This window comes from Hypanus sabinus, chromosome 9 (assembly GCF_030144855.1).
Source record: "Hypanus sabinus isolate sHypSab1 chromosome 9, sHypSab1.hap1, whole genome shotgun sequence".
Lineage (NCBI taxonomy): Eukaryota > Metazoa > Chordata > Chondrichthyes > Myliobatiformes > Dasyatidae > Hypanus > Hypanus sabinus.
The window spans coordinates 105,121,393-105,141,704 of NC_082714.1; the positions used below are offsets into that span (position 1 = coordinate 105,121,393).

General features: G+C 48.4%; 1 protein-coding gene across 4 annotated transcripts in view; it reads right to left on the bottom strand.

Moving 5' to 3' along the window:
- Window positions 1-4,130: 4,130 nt before the first annotated feature.
- The window catches only part of LOC132399697 (protein TMEPAI-like), a 98,662-nt gene continuing 82,480 nt past the window's right edge, over window positions 4,131-20,312 (bottom strand). For 3 of the 4 annotated variants that reach the window (XM_059980365.1, XM_059980363.1, XM_059980366.1), the window contains one exon: window positions 4,131-9,730. In XM_059980365.1, coding sequence (XP_059836348.1) covers window positions 9,185-9,730 — 546 coding nt within the window. In that variant the 3' untranslated portion in view covers window positions 4,131-9,184. The remainder of the gene's footprint in view (window positions 9,731-20,312) is intronic. The other variant, XM_059980364.1, reaches the window with a different exon arrangement.

Consider the following 20,312-nt stretch of genomic DNA (forward strand, 5'->3'; position numbering starts at 1 on the left):
TGGCAGAAAAGGAAATCAAATCCTCAGAAAGAGGTGACATAGATTGCAGAATCGTTGTGGGTAGAGATAAGAAACGGCAAAGGTAAAAACATCTTGATGAGACTTATAGGCCTCCCAACAACAGCTAGGAAGTAGGACATAAATTTCAACAGGAAACAGATAATCATGGAGGATTTCAGTATGCAGGTAGATGGGGAAAATCAGGTTGGTGCTGGATCCTAAAAGATGAAATTTGTAGAATGCCTATGAGATGGCTTTTTAGAGCAGCTCGTGGTTGAGCTGACTCAGGGAAAGGCAATTCCGGACTGGGTGTTGTGCAGTCAACCAGATCTGATCAGGGAAGTTAAGGTAAAGAAACCCTGGGGAGGAAGTGATCATAACACAATAGAATTCAGCTTGCAGTTTGAGAGGGGGAAGCTAAAAATCAGATGCATCAGTATTGCAGTGGATTAAAGGAAATTACAGGGGCACGAGAGAGGAGCTGGCCAAAGTTGACTGGAAGGGGACACTAGCAGGGATAACAGCAGAACAGCAATAGCTGGAGTTTCTCTGGGCAATTCAGAAAGTGCAGGATATTTACATCCCAAGTATTCTAAAGGGAGGATGATGAAACTGTGGCTGACAAGGGAAGTCAAAGACAGTGTAAAAGCAAAAGGGCATATAATATTTCAAAAATTAGTGGGAAAATAGAGGATTAGGAAGCTTTTAAAAACCAAATAAAAAGCCATGTCAAGAATCGATGAAATATGAAGGTAAGGTAGCCAATAATATCAAAGAGGATACCAAAAGTTTTTTTCAGATGTATAAAAGAATAAGAGCAGCAGGAGTGGATATCAGACCACTCAAAAATGACACTGGAAAGTTAGTAATAGGGACAAAGAAATGGTGGGTGAACTGACCAAGTATTTTGCTTTAATCTTTACAGTGAAAGGCACTACAGAAGTGAGTGTAATTGCTATTACTGAGAAGGTGCTTGGGAAGCTGGAAGATCTGAAGGTAAAAAAGTCGCCTGGACCAGATGGACTACACCCCAAGCATCTGAGAGGCAGCTGAAGAGATTGTGGAGGTATTAGTAACATTCTTTCAAGAATTATTAGATTCTGGAGTGGCTACAGAGGACCGGAAAATGGCAAATGTTACTCCACTTTTTAGAGAAGGGAGAGAGGCAGAAGAAAGGAAATAATAGATCAGATAGTCTTACTGCAGTTGTTGGGAGTCCATTCTTCAGGATGGGGTTTTGGGAGGCACATGACAAAAAAGTCAGCATGGCTTCCTTAAGGGAAATCTTGCCAGGGAAATCTTGCCTTACAAATCTGTTGGAAGTGTGTGAGGAAATAACAAGTAGGATAGACAGAGGACAGTCAGTGGATGCTGTAGGCCTTTGACAAAATGGCGCACATGAGGCTGGTTAACAAGATAAGAGCCCATAGAATTACAGGCAAGATTCTGGCAGGGATAGACATTTGGATGATTGGCAAGAAATGTCAGAATATTTGGATGGTGGAATTGAAGGTTTGTGGCCAAGTTTGCAAATGATATGAAGATAGGTGGAGGGGCAGGTAGTGCTGAGGAAGTCTGCAGAAGGACTTAAGACAGATTGGGAGAATGGGCAAATAAGTGGCAGATGCAATATGGTCATGGACTTTTGTAGAAGGAATAAAGGCGTAGACTATATTATAAATGGGGAGATAATTCCAAAATCAGGTGCAAAGGGACTTGGCAGTCCTTGTGCAGGATTCCCTGAAGGTTAACTTATAGATTGAGTCTGTGGTGAGGAAGGCAAATGCAACGTTAGCATTCATCGCAAGTGGACTAAAGTATAAAAGCAAGGATAGAATACTGAGGCTTAACAAGGCATTGATCACACCACACTTGGGAGTATTGGAAGCAGTTTTGTGCCCCTTATTTACAAAAAGATATGCTGGCATTGAAGAAGGTCCCGAGAAGACTCATGAGAATTATTCTGGAAATGAAGGGGTTAATGAATGAGGAGCATTTGATGGCCCTGGGCCTGTACTCACTAGAGTTTAGAAGAATGAGAGGTGGTGGGGTGAGGATCTCACGGAAAACAATTTAATAATGAAAGGCCTTGATAGAATGGATGCGAATGACGTGGGAAACTTTGATGTTTCCTGTAGTGTGGATGAGTCTCGCACCAGAGGGAAAAATGTCAGAATATGGAGACATCCATTTAGAACAGAGATGAGGAGGAATTTCTTTAGCCAGAGGGTAGTGAATCTGTGGAAGTCATTGCCACAGATGGTCACAGAGCCCAAGTCATTGGGTTACAGGGAGAATGGGCTGAGAGGGAAAATACATCTGCCATGATGGAATGACAGAGCAGACTCAATGGGCTGAATGGCCTTAATCAGCCCCCAAGTCCTCTGTTTTTAAACTCCTTATATGAAGGAGGTCCAAATCTATACTAAGGAGGTTTAGGTGACCTACAACAACCCATTGTTTTTACCTATTTCCCCAATAAGCCTACATATCTGTTTATCAATATCCCAGTAGCTATTGGGTATAATCCATCAAAGTGATTGCACCTTCTTATTCTGGAGTTTTATCCATATTTGCTCAGTGGATGAGTCTCCCATTATATCCCCTCTGAGTGCATTGTCTCCGATTAATACTGCATCTTCACCACCCCCATATTACTTCTTTCTCTATCTTTTCTGAAAAACCTAAACTCTGGAACATTAAGCATCCATTACTTTCCCTCTCTCAACCAACTTTTTATAAAGGCCACAGCACCATAGTTTCATTTACAGATCCATGCTCTTTAAGTTCGTTATCCTTACCCATAATACTCCCATCTGTCCCAGTGTGTCTATTCCCTGTTTCTCCTGGTCATGATCTCCATCTTCCTCTCAATCCCTCCACCTGGTGCTCTAGGTACCACAGTTTAAACTCTCCCGAGTAACAGCAGCAAACCTACCCGCTTGGATATCTTCTCCCCTGCGATTAAAATGCAACCCGTCCTTCTTGTGCAGATTACTCCTGTCCCAGAAGATGTTCCAATGATCGAAGAATCTGAAACCCTGCTCCCTGCCTCAGGCATGTATTCATCCAGCTATCTTTCTACTCCTGCCCTGACTACCATGTGGCACCAGGAGTCATCCAGAGATTGCTACCATTATATCCAGGGAGGGTGTCCTCCCTGCCGGATAGGACACCAGTCTATCGCGAGGTTAACCCTCAGCATTTTGCCGGTACCCATTTTCAGCTGGGTGGACTGGAGCAATGTGTGGTTAAGTGCCTTGCTCAAGAACACAACACACTGCCTCGACTGGGGCTCGAACTCACGACCTTGAGATCGCTAGTCCAACGCTTTACCCTTCCCAGCTAACTCTCAAAGCTAGCCAGTGCTGCTGAGTTCTGATAGTCCACCCCCAGCAGTATCCAAAGGGGTAGACTTGCTTCTGCAGTGAATGGCCACTGGGGAAACCCTGCACTGACTGCCTATTCCTCTCACATCTCTTGGTGGCCTATCGAAGCCTATACTTTGGGCGTAAACAACTCAGTAAAAAAAAATCACCTATGGAGCCTCCAGTTCTATGACCCGGTCTGCCAGGAGCTGCAGCTGGGTGCACTTCCCTCAGATGTAGTCACCAGGGAGACCATGAAGTTCCCAGATTTCGCTCATCTTGCAGAAGGGCTGTGAGGTTCCCTGGCTTCCCACGTGTCACTGTAAAATCAGATCGAACGATGCGACCGGCTTGAGTGCTGAATCCTGCTCCCATTTTCTAATATTCTCACATTCCCATTGTACACCCACCGGTCCCAGAGGGCTTCCAGGAAGCTACCGCACACTTTTCAGTCACAAACTGCATCTCATTCCTGAGCGTGTTTCGTTGCGTTGGTTTGTAACGCACTTCTCTGGACCCGTTTGTCTGGTTGACCAGGTTACTCAGCTCTGGTAGGCCAAGGACCACTGACCACCGTGCGTGATTCTGGGTCCTGGAAGCTCCTCCCAATCCAGTACGCCCCCCCCTCGCCCTCCTCTTCCCTGCACTTAGCATGATCCAGCACAGGTGCGTTGTCTCAACCCAGGTTAGACAGTGACACACCCCACACACCCTCCAACCACGCAACACCCCTTCACCTCCATTAACGACAACCCCACGCACTTCGTTAACTTTTCATCTTTATTTAAAGTGTTTTTGTAGTTTTAAATGTGGTCGCTATAAAGTCGACCACAATCGTCTGAAAACAAAAAAAAACAAAAATAACTGATTAATATTGTCACTTGAACCATTTTACAAATATATTAAACCACAAAAGTAAGCGGTCCCGGGGACGGTGGGGGGGTTTGGTGTGTGTCTAAAGCACCGCACTGTGTCTGGAACCCGGTTTTTCAGGGACGCAGCTCGGGTACCTCACCCCTGTCATTACTGCTCCCACCGAAAGCCCACGCTGGAGGCTCGGCTCGGCTCACTGAACCAACACCGGTGTCTATGTCTTTGTGTCAATGGTGGAGACATACGAGTAACCTACTAGCAATGGGCATTTATCAATCATAGACGACTACATAGAGACACTTCGGCCCATCTAGTCAGTGCCAGCCTGGTTCTTGGGGGGGGGGGTGAAGAAACACATTGGTCACATGCTCTTTAAAAAGATCTTCTTTGGAAAGACCAGTACTCACTACACAAACTATCCTTTCCTCACCTTAAAAAGTGCAGTATTTATTTTACACAAACTTTAACCAGTAACTGTAAGCAGACTGTTGAAAAAAAGCTCGATCTTAAAAATACTTAAAAAAAAATTAAAGCCTTGCCTAAACTTAAGGCTTCTTCCCCCCAACTATAATGGTTTCGTCACTGAAGAGTAGAACGGTGAAGAGTGTATGTGTCAGACACTCACGTTGAGTTAACTTAAGTGAACTCTTTCCCGGACTACAGTGGGAGTTTCCACTCTGGGTCACAGTCGGGAGAAGGTTCAAGCTCATGTAAATCAGTTATTTCTCCAAATGGCCGGATCCTTTTGTGGGGGAATTTTCCTGCAGTCAGATAGGTGATCACTTCTCAGTGCCGCTTGCTCTGGGCTCCAGAGAGAGAACGGTGCCAACGACTGTAACGAGGGACAACGATGCTCAGTGTCTCCAGAGCCCTTTCCCACGCCGGAGGCCGGCGAAAGAGAATGGGAGATGTTGGGAGGTACCTGGGGCTGTTGCGGTGAACTCCAGCCTTTCGGTTTTTAAAGTACGTTTATTTCTACGGTCGGGGCTGAAATGAGCGAAGGCAGAGTATGCAGGGATTCCTCAGACCGCCGTCTCCTCACAGGACCTCCGTGCTGCTCTGCAAATCACAGGGCAGGGAACGTAAACCACCACACCTTTGTAGCAGTGAGCGGCTTGGATCAGGTTTAGTGCAAACGTGTTTCTTTAATTTAACTCCGCCCCGCGGCCAGCTCTACTTTCTGGAGGAAGGAATGGGGGGGGTCAGTAAATCAGAGTGTTGGAGCAGCACCCACTCTCGCCCCTCCCTCTATCCATCGCACCAGTATTACATTCAGTAGATATGGTTGGAATTTAATGAAATGGTACTAATGAGAGTTGATGAAAAGCTACACCGTGACTGGGAGGAACCGCTGGGCTGACAGTGCCCGCCGCGGGAAGAGGGTAATCGGAAATGCCTAACCTCCCGCTCGGCCCGCTGAATTCCCCTGGCGGTAGACTGGCTGTTGGTCCAGATCCTTGTACTACTTCGGCCCCAATCAGTCCACCCCACAACCATAGAACCATCAATCGGAATTATTCAGGACCTACACACACCGTGTACAGCCCCAAAGAGTTTAAAAAAAAAATCCAAATTCAGTATATCAGAATTAAGAACGAAAGGGGCTGGAGGCTCTTATCGTTGGTTGCCGTTTATTGTGAGAATGATAATTGAAAATAAACCTGGCAAAATAACTACGCCTTTAATGGTTCCTCTTTAATCCATCTCGACTAGCCCAGACAGATTCAGACTGTAACAGTATGCAACGGCGCTGCAGGCTTGGTGTCACAGATTCTGTTCATTTTGGTTAACACTATTGTTTAAACTACATGCTATTCATACAATATCCATAATATGTGCATAGGATATTTGCATAATATATTCAAGTTATACACAGCACCAGAGACAGAGAAAAGGAAGGGCCAGAATTGGTCAAAGCAGCAATTTAAACGAGGCACATTTACAGAGCCTGGGAGGGGTTTAACAAAGCTGAAATCTTAAAAATAAGCTCATGTCTCTTCTCCCCTTCCAGATTGCACACAGTTCCTCTCCCAGCCTGTAGAACTCTCAATAGGCCCAACATCAAAACAAAAACTGCCTCAAACAGGCAATTAAAAAAAAAACTTGAATAACTATGCACAAATCATAAATACAGGATGGTGAAAGGGTAGTGCAGTAATTTCAGACAATGCAACCCCCAGTTCGGGAAGTGGGGTGGGGGGGGTGTTCCTGTATCTCAGCATGAGCAAGCATTCCACTCCCCACACCAGAGAGACGAACACCAACAGCGATTCATAAACACACATATGGAAGGATTTCTGAAAGATTAAAAGGAAAATCGTGGCTGGAAACCACCAGCGGGAGAGCAGAAAGGGATGAAAAAGGAACAAAGGGGAAAAGCACTAGCCAGTAAGATTGTTCCTTTGGAGAATGGATTGGTGAAGGGCGTCACTGACTGGAGGTAGCGCCAGCTCCAGGATTATTTTAATCAAGCCCATGCGTTGGGAAACTGAGGTTTAAGAGTAACACTGGATGAGATGTGATCACCTATCTGATCCAGCTGTTCGGATAAAAAGATACCAACTGTTTCTGTGTTTGGGGAAATAATCAAGCTACAGTATCTGACCTTCAGGAGTGTGGGTAGACACACTAACTCTGCACCCTCCTTCCAGCAGTCATATACCAGTTTCGGTGCATCACACTACAACAAGGTACTGGCAATGAAAAATGGGTCTGAAATTTTGTGAGGACAATTTAAGAGATCAACCTGGGCCAGTAAATGTTACAGGATCATGTTACCCATCATGTGGGGCAGCAGATATTAAAATAGATTTAAAGTGAACAATTCAAATATATTCATAAAAGACCAGGGTACTGGAAATAATGGTGTGGACGAGACATCACACTAAAATCCAAAGTGATTTACGCCATTTGCAAATGGTGTCTCATGCATCCAAATTCTATTTCCAGTTACCAGGTAGCAACTTCCTTTTTTTGTAGCCCATTGCTATACAGAATTCTTCAAAGGACGTATCATACACAAGGAGTGAAGTAATAGGCACCACCATAAACTGAAAAGATGGATTCGTACCACATTCACTCACCATTTTCAACTTTATTTCGCCAATAATGCAACAAATTGCAACTGGATGCTGTTCTGAGGCGTGAGCTCATTTTGAAGGTTGGGCTTGGGGGAAGCTTTTGTCTCTGAAACTGCTAATTCTGAGAACCAGGGAAAGCTTATACTATAGACACCAGGTTACAACTGAAATCTTCAAACCTTCCTACCAGATACCTTGACAGAGGCAAGAACATTTCAAAAGCAACTCAATTAAAAAAATGCCCAAATGCAATGGAAAGCTATCAGGACTTTTGACCAATGAGAATTCTCAATCTCCTGCATAACATGTCACTCTGAATAATTGTTCTGGGTCAAATTGCGATCTCCTCCCCTCTCCACAACCAACTGAGCAACTTCTCTATCATTGTGGGAGATTTCACACAGAGAGGGAAGTAGTCAGACTCTCTACCGTCATAATTCAAAAAAATTGTAGCTATTTGTGGTGATCAAATTGCAAAAGATTTTCAATTTTAAAAAATCTCACTCTTGCCTTCCTTTTCCCAATCAATTATCCCTATTTTGATTCTCCCACTTTCCCAAGTCCTTAAATGGAGAATTTTGAGCTCAAAGCTAACTGAGGTGACTACATCGGGATCACTCTGCAATGTGGAGCCACTGTATACAGACTATATTTCAACCATAGACTTGGTATGGGGATGTGTGTGGGGGGAGGGGGGGGTAAGAAATAAACTGCACCTAGCTCTGACTGTGTCAGAGTGCCAAAACGCGCAGACTGGTTCCTAATTTTTGGCGGGCTCCTGTCTCCACCCTCATCTCTCAGGCAGTGAAGATTAGCCTAGTCTCCATAACAGAGGGAATGGTCTCACAAAATGGTTCTGTACAAGTATGCACCTGCTAATAGATAATAGAACTGTCACAATGGTGCTTTATTCCCCCTCCCAACACTAGGGCATAAAAAGGACTCAGTGTCTTTGGTTATCTTCCCAACCATCTTGTAGCCTGACAGTTTTTTGTTTAAGCTGTACTGCACACTGGATTCACAGTATTAGGTCTGTCACTTCAGAGCCACAAGAGAAGCTTCCTTGCAAATCCCATTATCTAGCTTTGTAGCAGAATTTTATTTTGAATGTCATGTAATGCTTTAGCTTTGCTCTAAGTTCTAGTATAAATGCAATTTCTCTTCCCAATGGAGCCAGGGCCTGTAGGATTTTACCTACAGCTGCGCGCAGCTCAGCATTTCTATAATGAAGACCGTATTTGCTCGCTTGTGTGTCTGTGGCAGACACTGGAGGCCATTGCTATTACAAGCATCTGCTTGTTACTCATATTACAAAATAGTGCAATGTTTTAAAAGTGTTCATAAATAACTCTAAACCCCTGTCTTTTTTTTTTAAATACAGAATGTTAGAGACACTCAAAAAAACTGCCATCTCTCTCATCTGGGAACTAAACATATAGGCCATTTCAGTTACAAAAATACGCCTGCTTCCACATGCAAATCTCTCATTAGACATATTGCAAGTTTTTTCCAAACATAAAATTTTGTGCAAATGTTTCTTTAAAGTTAAGGTAATTAAAGACAGCATTTTACGCACATTGTGTTACGAGACCTTAGTTTAAACAGGGTATTTGAACTCCCTTATCTAATGTAGCTCATAGAACCATCTGAATCTTTATGCTCAAGTTTTCAATTCAGATGTAATGTAACTAAGTATTTTATACAGCGGAGGAGTGTTTGGGGGAGGGTGGGTGGTGGTGTTGGTGATGAAGGGGTGGGAGGTAGGGGCAGGGGGCAGGGAGTGGGTTAGAGTGAGCACAGCCGGGCTCATCTTCCTGTTCACCCAACGCTCTCTGGCTTACGTCGAAGTGCACAAAGTTGGTCTCAGAAGGGATGTCCCGTCTTTTTATCTTTGTTGTTCCGGAGCACTGTCCCTTCAAGGCCATTGTTCTGAGGTTGCTGTGACCTGCTGCTGCCCACCACAGAATGGACACCGTGGCCCTGCTGGTGCTGGAAAAACGTTGACCCTGGGTAGTGGCCGATGACCTCATTGTAAGTGGGCGGAGGCCCCTCCATGCGGCCGTTGCTACTGTAGCTGGTGGCACTGATGCCCGAGTTACTGCTCGGCGGGCAGGGTCCCGCGTTATAAATGGATGTGTCTATCAGGTCACTGTCGAAAATAGTCCTGTTCGGGGGAGCCCGCACTGACTCCCGGTTCAGTTCCATCTGCTGCTCGGGGTCACGGAGCTGGAGGGTGCACGGACCCTGGTAGGGAGGGGGCTCTTCGCCATCGGACAGCGAGATGGTGGGGGGGAGGTCGATCTCGTGCTGCAGGTAGGGGTAGGTGGGCTGGAAGCGGCTGAACCGATCACGGTGCAAGAACGATGGCACTGTCAGCCTGTCCGTCGACCTGGGCGTGTAGATCTGCTGCTGGAAGAGAAGACAGGCAGTCAGTTATGATTTTCCTGAGAGGCACCCGGTGTTAAAGTCAAAGAATAAGAATCAGGTTTATTATCACTGACTAATGTGGAATGTGTGGCTCTAGTGCAGTGCAAGACATAAAAATTACTACAAGTTACAATAAAAAGTAAATATACTGTATAAAGAGGAATAGTGAGGTAGGTTGATAAACTGTTCAGAAATCTGATGGAGGGGAAGAAGCTGTTCCTAAAACATTGAATGTGGGGCTTCAGGCTTCTGTACCTCCTCCTTGATGCTAGTAATAAGAAGAGGGCATGTCCAGGATGGCAGGGGTCATTAATGATGGGTGTCCTCAGTGGCAGGGAGGACTGTGCCACCATACAGCTGGCCTATCTGCAACCCTGTGCATTGGAGCTTCCTTGGGGAACAGTCTGGATTTACTTAGTGTGCTCACACAACCGTTAATCAAGTTCAAGCTCAAATGTTATTCAATTATACAAGTGAAGCAAAATAATGCTCCTTTGGTGCCAAGGTGCAAACACAGTACTGAGTGGCATGCCCTGAAGATTGACGATGCACTGGACGTTGCCCCGGAGCCACATTCTTGCAAGAACAAGCATGTAGCAGCTCCTCATATCTTGCAACCAAAGGCAACGTACGGGCAGAGGAGACAAACATTCAGACGACCAGCTGGAAGAATATGCTGTTTCCAGACATCATCTACTGGGTGGAAACGGGGTATGCCTTCTCTCCCCCTCCCCCCCCAGCTCTTGGAGAGTTTGGTTAATTGGTTCCTGTCAATTGCCCCTAGTATATGGGTGGTAGGATGTGGGGAAATTAGATGAGGGTGGAGTAATAAGTTACAGGGAAAAATTGTGAGGCACAGTTCAAAATTGATGAACCTCAGAACCTCAAACCTGGTTCCACCTGCCCATCACTCACATACCCCACCAAACCTGGTTCCACCTGCCCATCACTGACATACCCCACCAAACCTGGTTCCACCTGCCCATCACTGACATACCCCACCAAACCTGGTTCCATCTGCCCATCACTGACATACCCCACCAAACCTGGTTCCACCTGCCCATCACTCACATACCCCACCAAACCTGGTTCCACCTGCCCATCACTCACATACCCCACCAAACCTGGTTCCACCTGCCCATCACTCACATACCCACCAAACCTGGTTCCACCTGCCCATCACTCACATACCCCACCAAACCTGGTTCCACCTGCCCATCACTGACATACCCCACCAAACCTGGTTCCACCTGCCCATCACTGACATACCCCACCAAACCTGGTTCCACCTGCCCATCACTGACATACCCCACCAAACCTGGTTCCACCTGCCCATCACTGACATACCCCACCAAACCTGGTTCCACCTGCCCATCACTCACTTACCCCACCAAACCTGGTTCCACCTGCCCATCACTCACATACCCACCAAACCTGGTTCCACCTGCCCATCACTGACATACCCCACCAAACCTGGTTCTACCTGTCCATCACTCACATACCCCACCAAACCTGGTTCTACCTGCCCATCACTCACTTACCCCACCAAACCTGGTTCCACCTGCCCATCACTCACTTACCCCCCCAAACCTGGTTCCACCTGCCCATCACTCACTTACCCCCCAAACCTGGTTCCACCTGCCCATCACTCACTTACCCCCCAAACCTGGTTCCACCTGCCCATCACTCACTTACCCCCCAAACCTGGTTCCACCTGCCCATCACTCACTTACCCCCCAAACCTGGTTCCACCTGCCCATCACTCACATACCCCACCAAACCTGGTTCCACCTGCCCATCACTCACTTACCCCCCAAACCTGGTTCCACCTGCCCATCACTCACATACCCCACCGAACCTGGTTCCACCTGCCCATCACTCACATACCCCATCAAACCTGGTTCCACCTGCCCATCACTCACATACCCCACCAAACCTGGTTCCACCTGCCCATCACTCACATACCCCCCAAACCTGGTTCCACCTGCCCATCACTCACATACCCCATCAAACCTGGTTCCACCTGCCCATCACTCACTTACCCCCCAAACCTGGTTCCACCTGCCCATCACTCACTTACCCCCCAAACCTGGTTCCACCTGCCCATCACTCTCATACCCCATCAAACCTGGTTCCACCTGCCCATCACTCACATACCCCACCAAACCTGGTTCCACCTGCCCATCACTCACTTACCCCCCAAACCTGGTTCCACCTGCCCATCACTCACATACCCCACCGAACCTGGTTCCACCTGCCCATCACTCACATACCCCATCAAACCTGGTTCCACCTGCCCATCACTCACATACCCCACCAAACCTGGTTCCACCTGCCCATCACTCACATATCCCCCAAACCTGGTTCCACCTGCCCATCACTCACATACCCCATCAAACCTGGTTCCACCTGCCCATCACTCACTTACCCCCCAAACCTGGTTCCACCTGCCCATCACTCACATACCCACCAAACCTGGTTCCACCTGCCCATCACTCACATACCCACCAAACCTGGTTCCACCTGCCCATCACTCACTTACCCCCCAAACCTGGTTCCACCTGCCCATCACTCACATACCCCCCAAACCTGGTTCCACCTGCCCATCACTCACTTACCCGACCAAACCTGGTTCCACCTGCCCATCACTCACATGCCCCACCAAACCTGGTTCCACCTGCCCATCACTGACATACCCCACCAAACCTGGTTCCACCTGCCCATCACTGACATACCCCACCAAACCTGGTTCCACCTGCCCATCACTGACATACCCCACCAAACCTGGTTCCACCTGCCCATCACTGACATACCCCACCAAACCTGGTTCCACCTGCCCATCACTCACTTACCCCACCAAACCTGGTTCCACCTGCCCATCACTCACATACCCACCAAACCTGGTTCCACCTGCCCATCACTGACATACCCCACCAAACCTGGTTCTACCTGTCCATCACTCACATACCCCACCAAACCTGGTTCTACCTGCCCATCACTCACTTACCCCACCAAACCTGGTTCCACCTGCCCATCACTCACTTACCCCCCCAAACCTGGTTCCACCTGCCCATCACTCACTTACCCCCCAAACCTGGTTCCACCTGCCCATCACTCACATACCCACCAAACCTGGTTCCACCTGCCCATCACTGACATACCCCACCAAACCTGGTTCTACCTGTCCATCACTCACATACCCCACCAAACCTGGTTCTACCTGCCCATCACTCACTTACCCCACCAAACCTGGTTCCACCTGCCCATCACTCACTTACCCCCCCAAACCTGGTTCCACCTGCCCATCACTCACTTACCCCCCAAACCTGGTTCCACCTGCCCATCACTCACTTACCCCCCAAACCTGGTTCCACCTGCCCATCACTCACTTACCCCCCAAACCTGGTTCCACCTGCCCATCACTCACTTACTCCCCAAACCTGGTTCCACCTGCCCATCACTCACTTACCCCCCAAACCTGGTTCCACCTGCCCATCACTCTCATACCCCATCAAACCTGGTTCCACCTGCCCATCACTCACATACCCCACCAAACCTGGTTCCACCTGCCCATCACTCACTTACCCCCCAAACCTGGTTCCACCTGCCCATCACTCACATACCCCACCGAACCTGGTTCCACCTGCCCATCACTCACATACCCCATCAAACCTGGTTCCACCTGCCCATCACTCACATACCCCACCAAACCTGGTTCCACCTGCCCATCACTCACATACCCCCCAAACCTGGTTCCACCTGCCCATCACTCACATACCCCATCAAACCTGGTTCCACCTGCCCATCACTCACTTACCCCCCAAACCTGGTTCCACCTGCCCATCACTCACATACCCACCAAACCTGGTTCCACCTGCCCATCACTCACATACCCACCAAACCTGGTTCCACCTGCCCATCACTCACTTACCCCCCAAACCTGGTTCCACCTGCCCATCACTCACATACCCCCCAAACCTGGTTCCACCTGCCCATCACTCACTTACCCGACCAAACCTGGTTCCACCTGCCCATCACTCACATACCCCACCAAACCTGGTTCCACCTGCCCATCACTCTCATACCCCACCAAACCTGGTTCCACCTGCCCATCACTCACATACCCCACCAAACCTGGTTCCACCTGCCCATCACTCACATACCCCACCAAACCTGGTTCCACCTGCCCATCACTCACATACCCCATCAAACCTGGTTCCACCTGCCCATCACTCACTTACCCCCCAAACCTGGTTCCACCTGCCCATCACTCACATACCCCACCAAACCTGGTTCCACCTGCCCATCACTCACATACCCCACCAAACCTGGTTCCACCTGCCCATCACTCACATACCCCACCCAACCTGGTTCCACCTGCCCATCACTCACATACCCCACCAAACCTGGTTCCACCTGCCCATCACTCACTTACCCCCCAAACCTGGTTCCACCTGCCCATCACTCACTTACCCCACCAAACCTGGTTCCACCTGCCCATCACTCACATACCCCCCAAACCTGGTTCCACCTGCCCATCACTCACTTACCCGACCAAACCTGGTTCCACCTGCCCATCACTCACTTACCCCCCAAACCTGGTTCCACCTGCCCATCACTCACTTACCCCACCAAACCTGGTTCCACCTGCCCATCACTCACTTACCCCACCAAACCTGGTTCCACCTGCCCATCACTCACATACCCCATCAAACCTGGTTCCACCTGCCCATCACTCACATACCCCACCGAACCTGGTTCCACCTGCCCATCACTCACATACCCCATCAAACCTGGTTCCACCTGCCCATCACTCACTTACCCCCCAAACCTGGTTCCACCTGCCCATCACTCACATCCTCATTGATTTTCCTTCCTTGGTTTTCCATCTCCAACACTGCCCATCATCCACTTCAAACCTGTCACCCCACCTCCCCCTCCCAGCCTCCATCTCAACCGCTCCCCTCTTATGTATACAAACTGGACATTTTCCCTTTACATAATTAGTCAGTAGTTTGGGTCCAAACCCTGCATCATGACTATTCTTTTGCCTCCACAGATGCTGCTCGACTTGCTGAGTTGCTTCAGCAGTTTGTTGTGTGCCATATTCCAGCACCCTCTGCCTGGTTTCTCCTTTCCGTTTACCGAACTGCTCGGAGACGCTGGCTCCTCAGGGCGAGGTCGTCTTAGCCTCCTGTTCCGGTGTTGCCTCACAGCTAAACCGCCGTGCGCTGTCCTGAACAACTCAGTTCATTCTCATCGCCCTGCACTCCTGTCGCGCTGCCAAACCCTGCCTGCAGCCCTGGTCTCACAGTCACGTGGCACGGAAACAGGCCCTCTGGTCCGTGCTGCAGAGATCACACTCCTTGCTCTTCCCAGTCGGCCCAGGACCCTCCAAACCCCTCCCCTCCACCTACAAATGCCTGCCTCAACCACCTCATTCCAGATACCCATGACCTTCTGTGTACAATAGCTACCTCTCTTACCTTGTTATCTGTACAGTCTAGCTTTGGACCTCACCTCTGGGAAAAGATGATGACTTTACAAGCTTCTATTCTGGCACAACATCAACAGTTGGTGTTCTCATGGTGCAGCCAATAAAGAGCCCTGTGTGGCCGCTTACCCAGCTTACCTACCTGCTTCCTTCAGGACGTTCCCTCACTCCCCACCCTCCCATTTCCACACCTCATCTCCCCTCTGGCAGAAACGCCGATGAATACTGCTGGCAGAAAGGTGAGCTCCCTGCATGTAAACAGACTGTATCCGCATGTGTAGCTGGATGGATGCCTGCGTTTACAAGAACATTTTGTGATGTCTATGGTCCTGCCCTTTACCACCTGGCAGCCAGAGAAAGGAATGGTCACAAGATGTCACCATTTTCTCTACTGCACCGTAAAGGGGTGGGGGTGAGAGATCTGTTAAACTACCCTCAGCTTGATACCAAGAACTCAAAACTCAGCAGGTCAGGCAGCTCCTCATGAGGGGAATAAGCAATTATTGTTTCAGGCCAAGACCCTTCATCAGGACTGGAAAAGAAAGGGGCAGAAGCCAGAATAAGGGAGGACAAGGGGGAGTGGGAGGCAGTGATAGGTGAGACCAATCTGTGAAGGGAAGAGAGGTGATGGTTAGGTCATGAGGGTAGGGGAGGAGAAGGGGTACACCTCCCTTTGGTTCACCACTTCTTCCCTTTATCCTACTGTCCTCCCCTAGCAGATTCCTTCCTCAGCCTTGCTTACTTCACCCTCCCTCTCCCCTTGACTGATCGCAACTATCACCCGCCAGGTTGTGCCCCTCCCACCACCTTATCCTGGCCTCTGCCCCCTTTCTTTTCAGTCAGAATGTCAACTGTTCATTCCCCTCCCAAAGATGCTGCCTGAGCTCCTGATCTCCTCCAGTATTTGGTGTGTGTTGCTCCAGATTCCCAGCATCTGCAGAATCGCTTGAATGAGTCATTTTGCTCTAACATATGGTGCCGGTGAGGGTGGGGGGGAGAAAGACGATCAAAATCCTTCAGTGCAGTGCATTGCAGGTAATCTTTAAATTCATTATTCAAAAATTGTTCTTGTAACACTCATGGGACCATTACTACATTTGTTCTTGTTGATTATTTTAACATACATGCTCTGTTTATGCAATACAATTAACCACTTGAGAAGAAGCAACAACGTTCCCCGTGTCCAGGCCAGTAACACCTAGCACTCAACTAACAGATTATCCTGCTGCTAACAGGCTGAAGTGCACAACCAGGTAAGAATGGGTCGCCTCCTATATTCCACTTGCCGGCACTGTTGCCTGCTGGCTGGCCCCAAGCTCCCCCCACACACACACACACACACAGAGAAGGAGGAAGTTGTCCGACTATGAGTGTGAGAGAGACTCGGGAACGTTGAGCTCTAGGAGGAAGAGATAGGCAATGCAAAATGCAGATGGCGGCCGGGACCTTTACCAGCGTTCCTCTCCACACCGCCCGGGCCAAGACAGTCTTCATGGAAGCTGCCCTTGGCCTCTGTGGTGAGGTCTGAGTGACTGGCTCTCACCAGCACTCCACTAAACACCTTACTGATGGATGGCCCATCTGGGAGGATTTTAGTGCAGAGAAGCAGTGGGACACACCTGTCGATCTCTACTCCCACTCTTAGCTTAATGGAAATGGTTATAAAGCTCAAAAGGCGGAGGAATGTGGACAACGTCCTGTCTGATGGCTACAAACCCAATGAGGCTTTCAGAACAGTGAACTGTTCATCTCTGTCCTTACAACACCCTTCCCACCTACACTGACATTTACCTCAAACAATATTCCCAAAACAGAACATCAGTTATCATAAACGCAAGATATTCTGAAGATACTGGAAATTCTGAGCAAAACACACAACATGGTGAAGGGGTCAGCAGGTCAGGAAGCATCATAAAGGATCTTGGCCTGAAACACTGACCACCTATTCCCCTCCACAGATGCTGCCTGAACTGCTTAGTTTGTCATGCATTTTGCATGCGCATCCAGTTATCACTTTACTGACTGCGAACTCCTGCAGCACGACTGACATGGTTGCCAGTGGCGACCGACCACTCTGAGGCTTCTCTTGGTTCCTGTGTTTATTAACGCGGTTTGGGGATTGCAATGCCTTCCATTGGGATGTTGGCTTTGGCAAACCGGACAGCCAGATGTAAAGCTGCCCAAGTCCACTCCAACAGGAGGCAGCGTCCACTTCTCACACTGGCCAGGGCATGGAGTGGTTGTGGGGCCACTGCTAACCCTCTGCAAAAATATCTGGTCAGAATCAAACTTTCTGCTTCCATCTTGTAAACTGTTTTCCATAACCAGGTACTTCCCTTCACAGACATTGTCTAACTCATTGAGGTCCTCCAGACTGTTCGTGCCTTGCTCCAGATTCCAGCATTTCGAATTTTGTGTGACTTCATAGGAGCAGAATTAAGCCATTCCATCATGGCTGACTTATTACCCGTCTCAACCCCATTCTCTTGTCTTCTCCCAGTAATCTTTGACACCCTTACTGATCCAGAACCCTTGGGTAGAGGAAGGAGATCATTTCCCAGGAAGACAGTACTCTCTTTCTATGTATTGTACCGGAGAACCCAATGACTCACAGCAGAGCAACACTTCAAAAACACTGCAAAACCTTCTGCAGAAGGTTAACGTTCATCAACAGAACAAAGCCTCATGGTATCTCGAGTGAGAAAGAAACCCCCTCTTGATCTTAATTCTGTAGCTGGCCTTGAACCAGCAGCTGTATGCCGAAAGTCCACTGGTTAACCAGCCTTGTCCAGCTCCAAGCCCATGGAAGCAGAAAGGAAGAAAGATGCCCAGGAGACCCAGGATGCAAGAATGAGCAAGAAATTAGTTGGGGGTGGCAGGTGTGTGGTGTTCTGCAATACAACTCTAGCAAGCTATTATTAAAACAGAATATATTCAAGTAACTTTCTATCACACCCCCACTCCCGAAAGCTGACAATTACAGCCGGAGGGTTGTAGGAAACAAGTGCAAAAAAAGAAATGGGCCCAGCACAGACCAGCCACAAATCACAATGAATGACAGGGCAGATGAGGGGCTGAGTAGCCTACTCCTGGCTCCTATGCTTTTGAGGCACAATGTTAAAAAATAAATTGGTTTGGAATAAAATTGCAACATGGGAGAGAGAATGAAGACCCACATCACCATGTGTATTCTGCGGGCTGTCTACTAGTGAGGAAGGCAAAGCAACAGTGGCTGTTTTATAGGAGCTGTGCATATTCCTCCCTGTGCTCTCTAACTCAGCAGTTACACAAAAGTATCGAGATATTTACAGCCTCTTCTCCATTGTAGTCAAGGGTTCTCCCGTACATTACATAGGGAGAGTACTGTCTCTGGGAAATTATCTCTTCCCTCTCCCCCCACCTCTTCCCTATTTTATCTCAACACAACAATGTCAGAATGTCAGGCACTTACCAAACAAAAGCAAAACGCAGACAAAAAACTGCAACTATTATACTAAAGTCTGAGGCAAAATTAAAAGCACAGCTTTTCCTCTCCCTGCATTCCTTCTTCCCATTCTACTGTACACATGCTTGCAAATGTTGAGATTTTGAAAAGTTACTCACCTGAATATCAAATTATTCTATGTGAAAATTAATAAAGTCTCTTTCCTCTCCAAGGAGATTTTAAATTACTGACCAGTTCTGATCCCAGTCGAACATACCTTGACCATTCTTTGTTACAAATATTTATAAAAAGCAGGTTGGCTCAGAAGCACCTCCTTGCCACATCTCTTTGTCCATTTTATTTTTTATCGTAGCTTAAAATAATTTTTGTTCTGCACTGCTTACAAAACACCAAATTTCAGGCACATGTCTGAATGGTGATTCTGATCTGGGAAAAAGAAGTAACGGCAATGCACTGCGCGCCCAGTAGGTGGCGGTGTTGCCCCAAAGACAGAGGGGCTGAACCTTTCAGCAACCGTGGCGTCCCTCGAGACTGATTTGCTCCAAAAGACAAAGTCTAGATGTGGCTAAACACCGCAGGGACCTGTGAATGTCACGGTCCGTGACCACTTCATTAGCAGCAGCGATCTTGGCATGCGAGGAGCACTCGTTGCACTTCGCTCCTCACCTGAAGAGCAGGGCAATGAGGTCAACGCAAGTGCCCAGACCTGTGCATGTGGGCAGAGTGGCTGCAGTTCGGGGGTGTGGGGGTGGTGCAGCTGCACTGGCTACACAAGTGTGTACAAGCACACAGATGATGAGTGCAGGAGCCGAGCTGGATGAATAACCAACAGGCACAAAATGCTGAAGGAACTCGGCAGGGGGTGAGGGGCAGGTGATAAATACTGAGGATGGGGTGAGAGGGTAACCGGGGTAAGAACAGATTGCGCAGGCAGAATACGAGGTGTTACTCCTTCATCCCGAGTTTGTCCTCATCGTGCTAGCAGAGGCAGCCACGGACAGACATGCCAGAATAGGAAGCCTAATTGAAATGTGTAGCCACCAGGATATCCTGGCTGTTGCAGCAGACAGAGCAAAAAGTGCCCGACAAAGAGGTTTCTCACCACCCCCCACCACCTGCAGAGTCTAGTGACGTAGAGGGGCTGTACTGGGAGCATCGGAAACAGTTAAATGACCCTGTACAATGTTGGGCAAAGACCGTCTGTCAATCCGCTGCTGCAATGTGGCGACCATGCCAAGTAACGCACGTCGCGTCATCACGCTTGTTCCTGGTTTCAACAGAGGGACCCGTGATGTTCCAGTGACAAGTCTGGCGATGTTGAATTATTCTGCTGAGTTCTAAAAAAAGCCATTGTTGCCAAGACACAATTTGGGAAACACTCTCTCTGGAGCTTGCAATAAAGGCGTTTGAATGAAGATTGCTGGAAATACTCAGAAACAGCCGGTGTTCAAGGTCATGACCCTTCATCATCAGAACTGGGACAAGGGGGACGATGAGTTTTTACGTTACAGCGAGGGGAGGAGGGTGGAGAATGCCCATGAGGAGGTGAAGTCCCAGGTGAAACCGGATGGCAGAGGCGGATAAAGGGCGGCTGACAGCAGAAGAGATGCAAACAGAGACAAGAA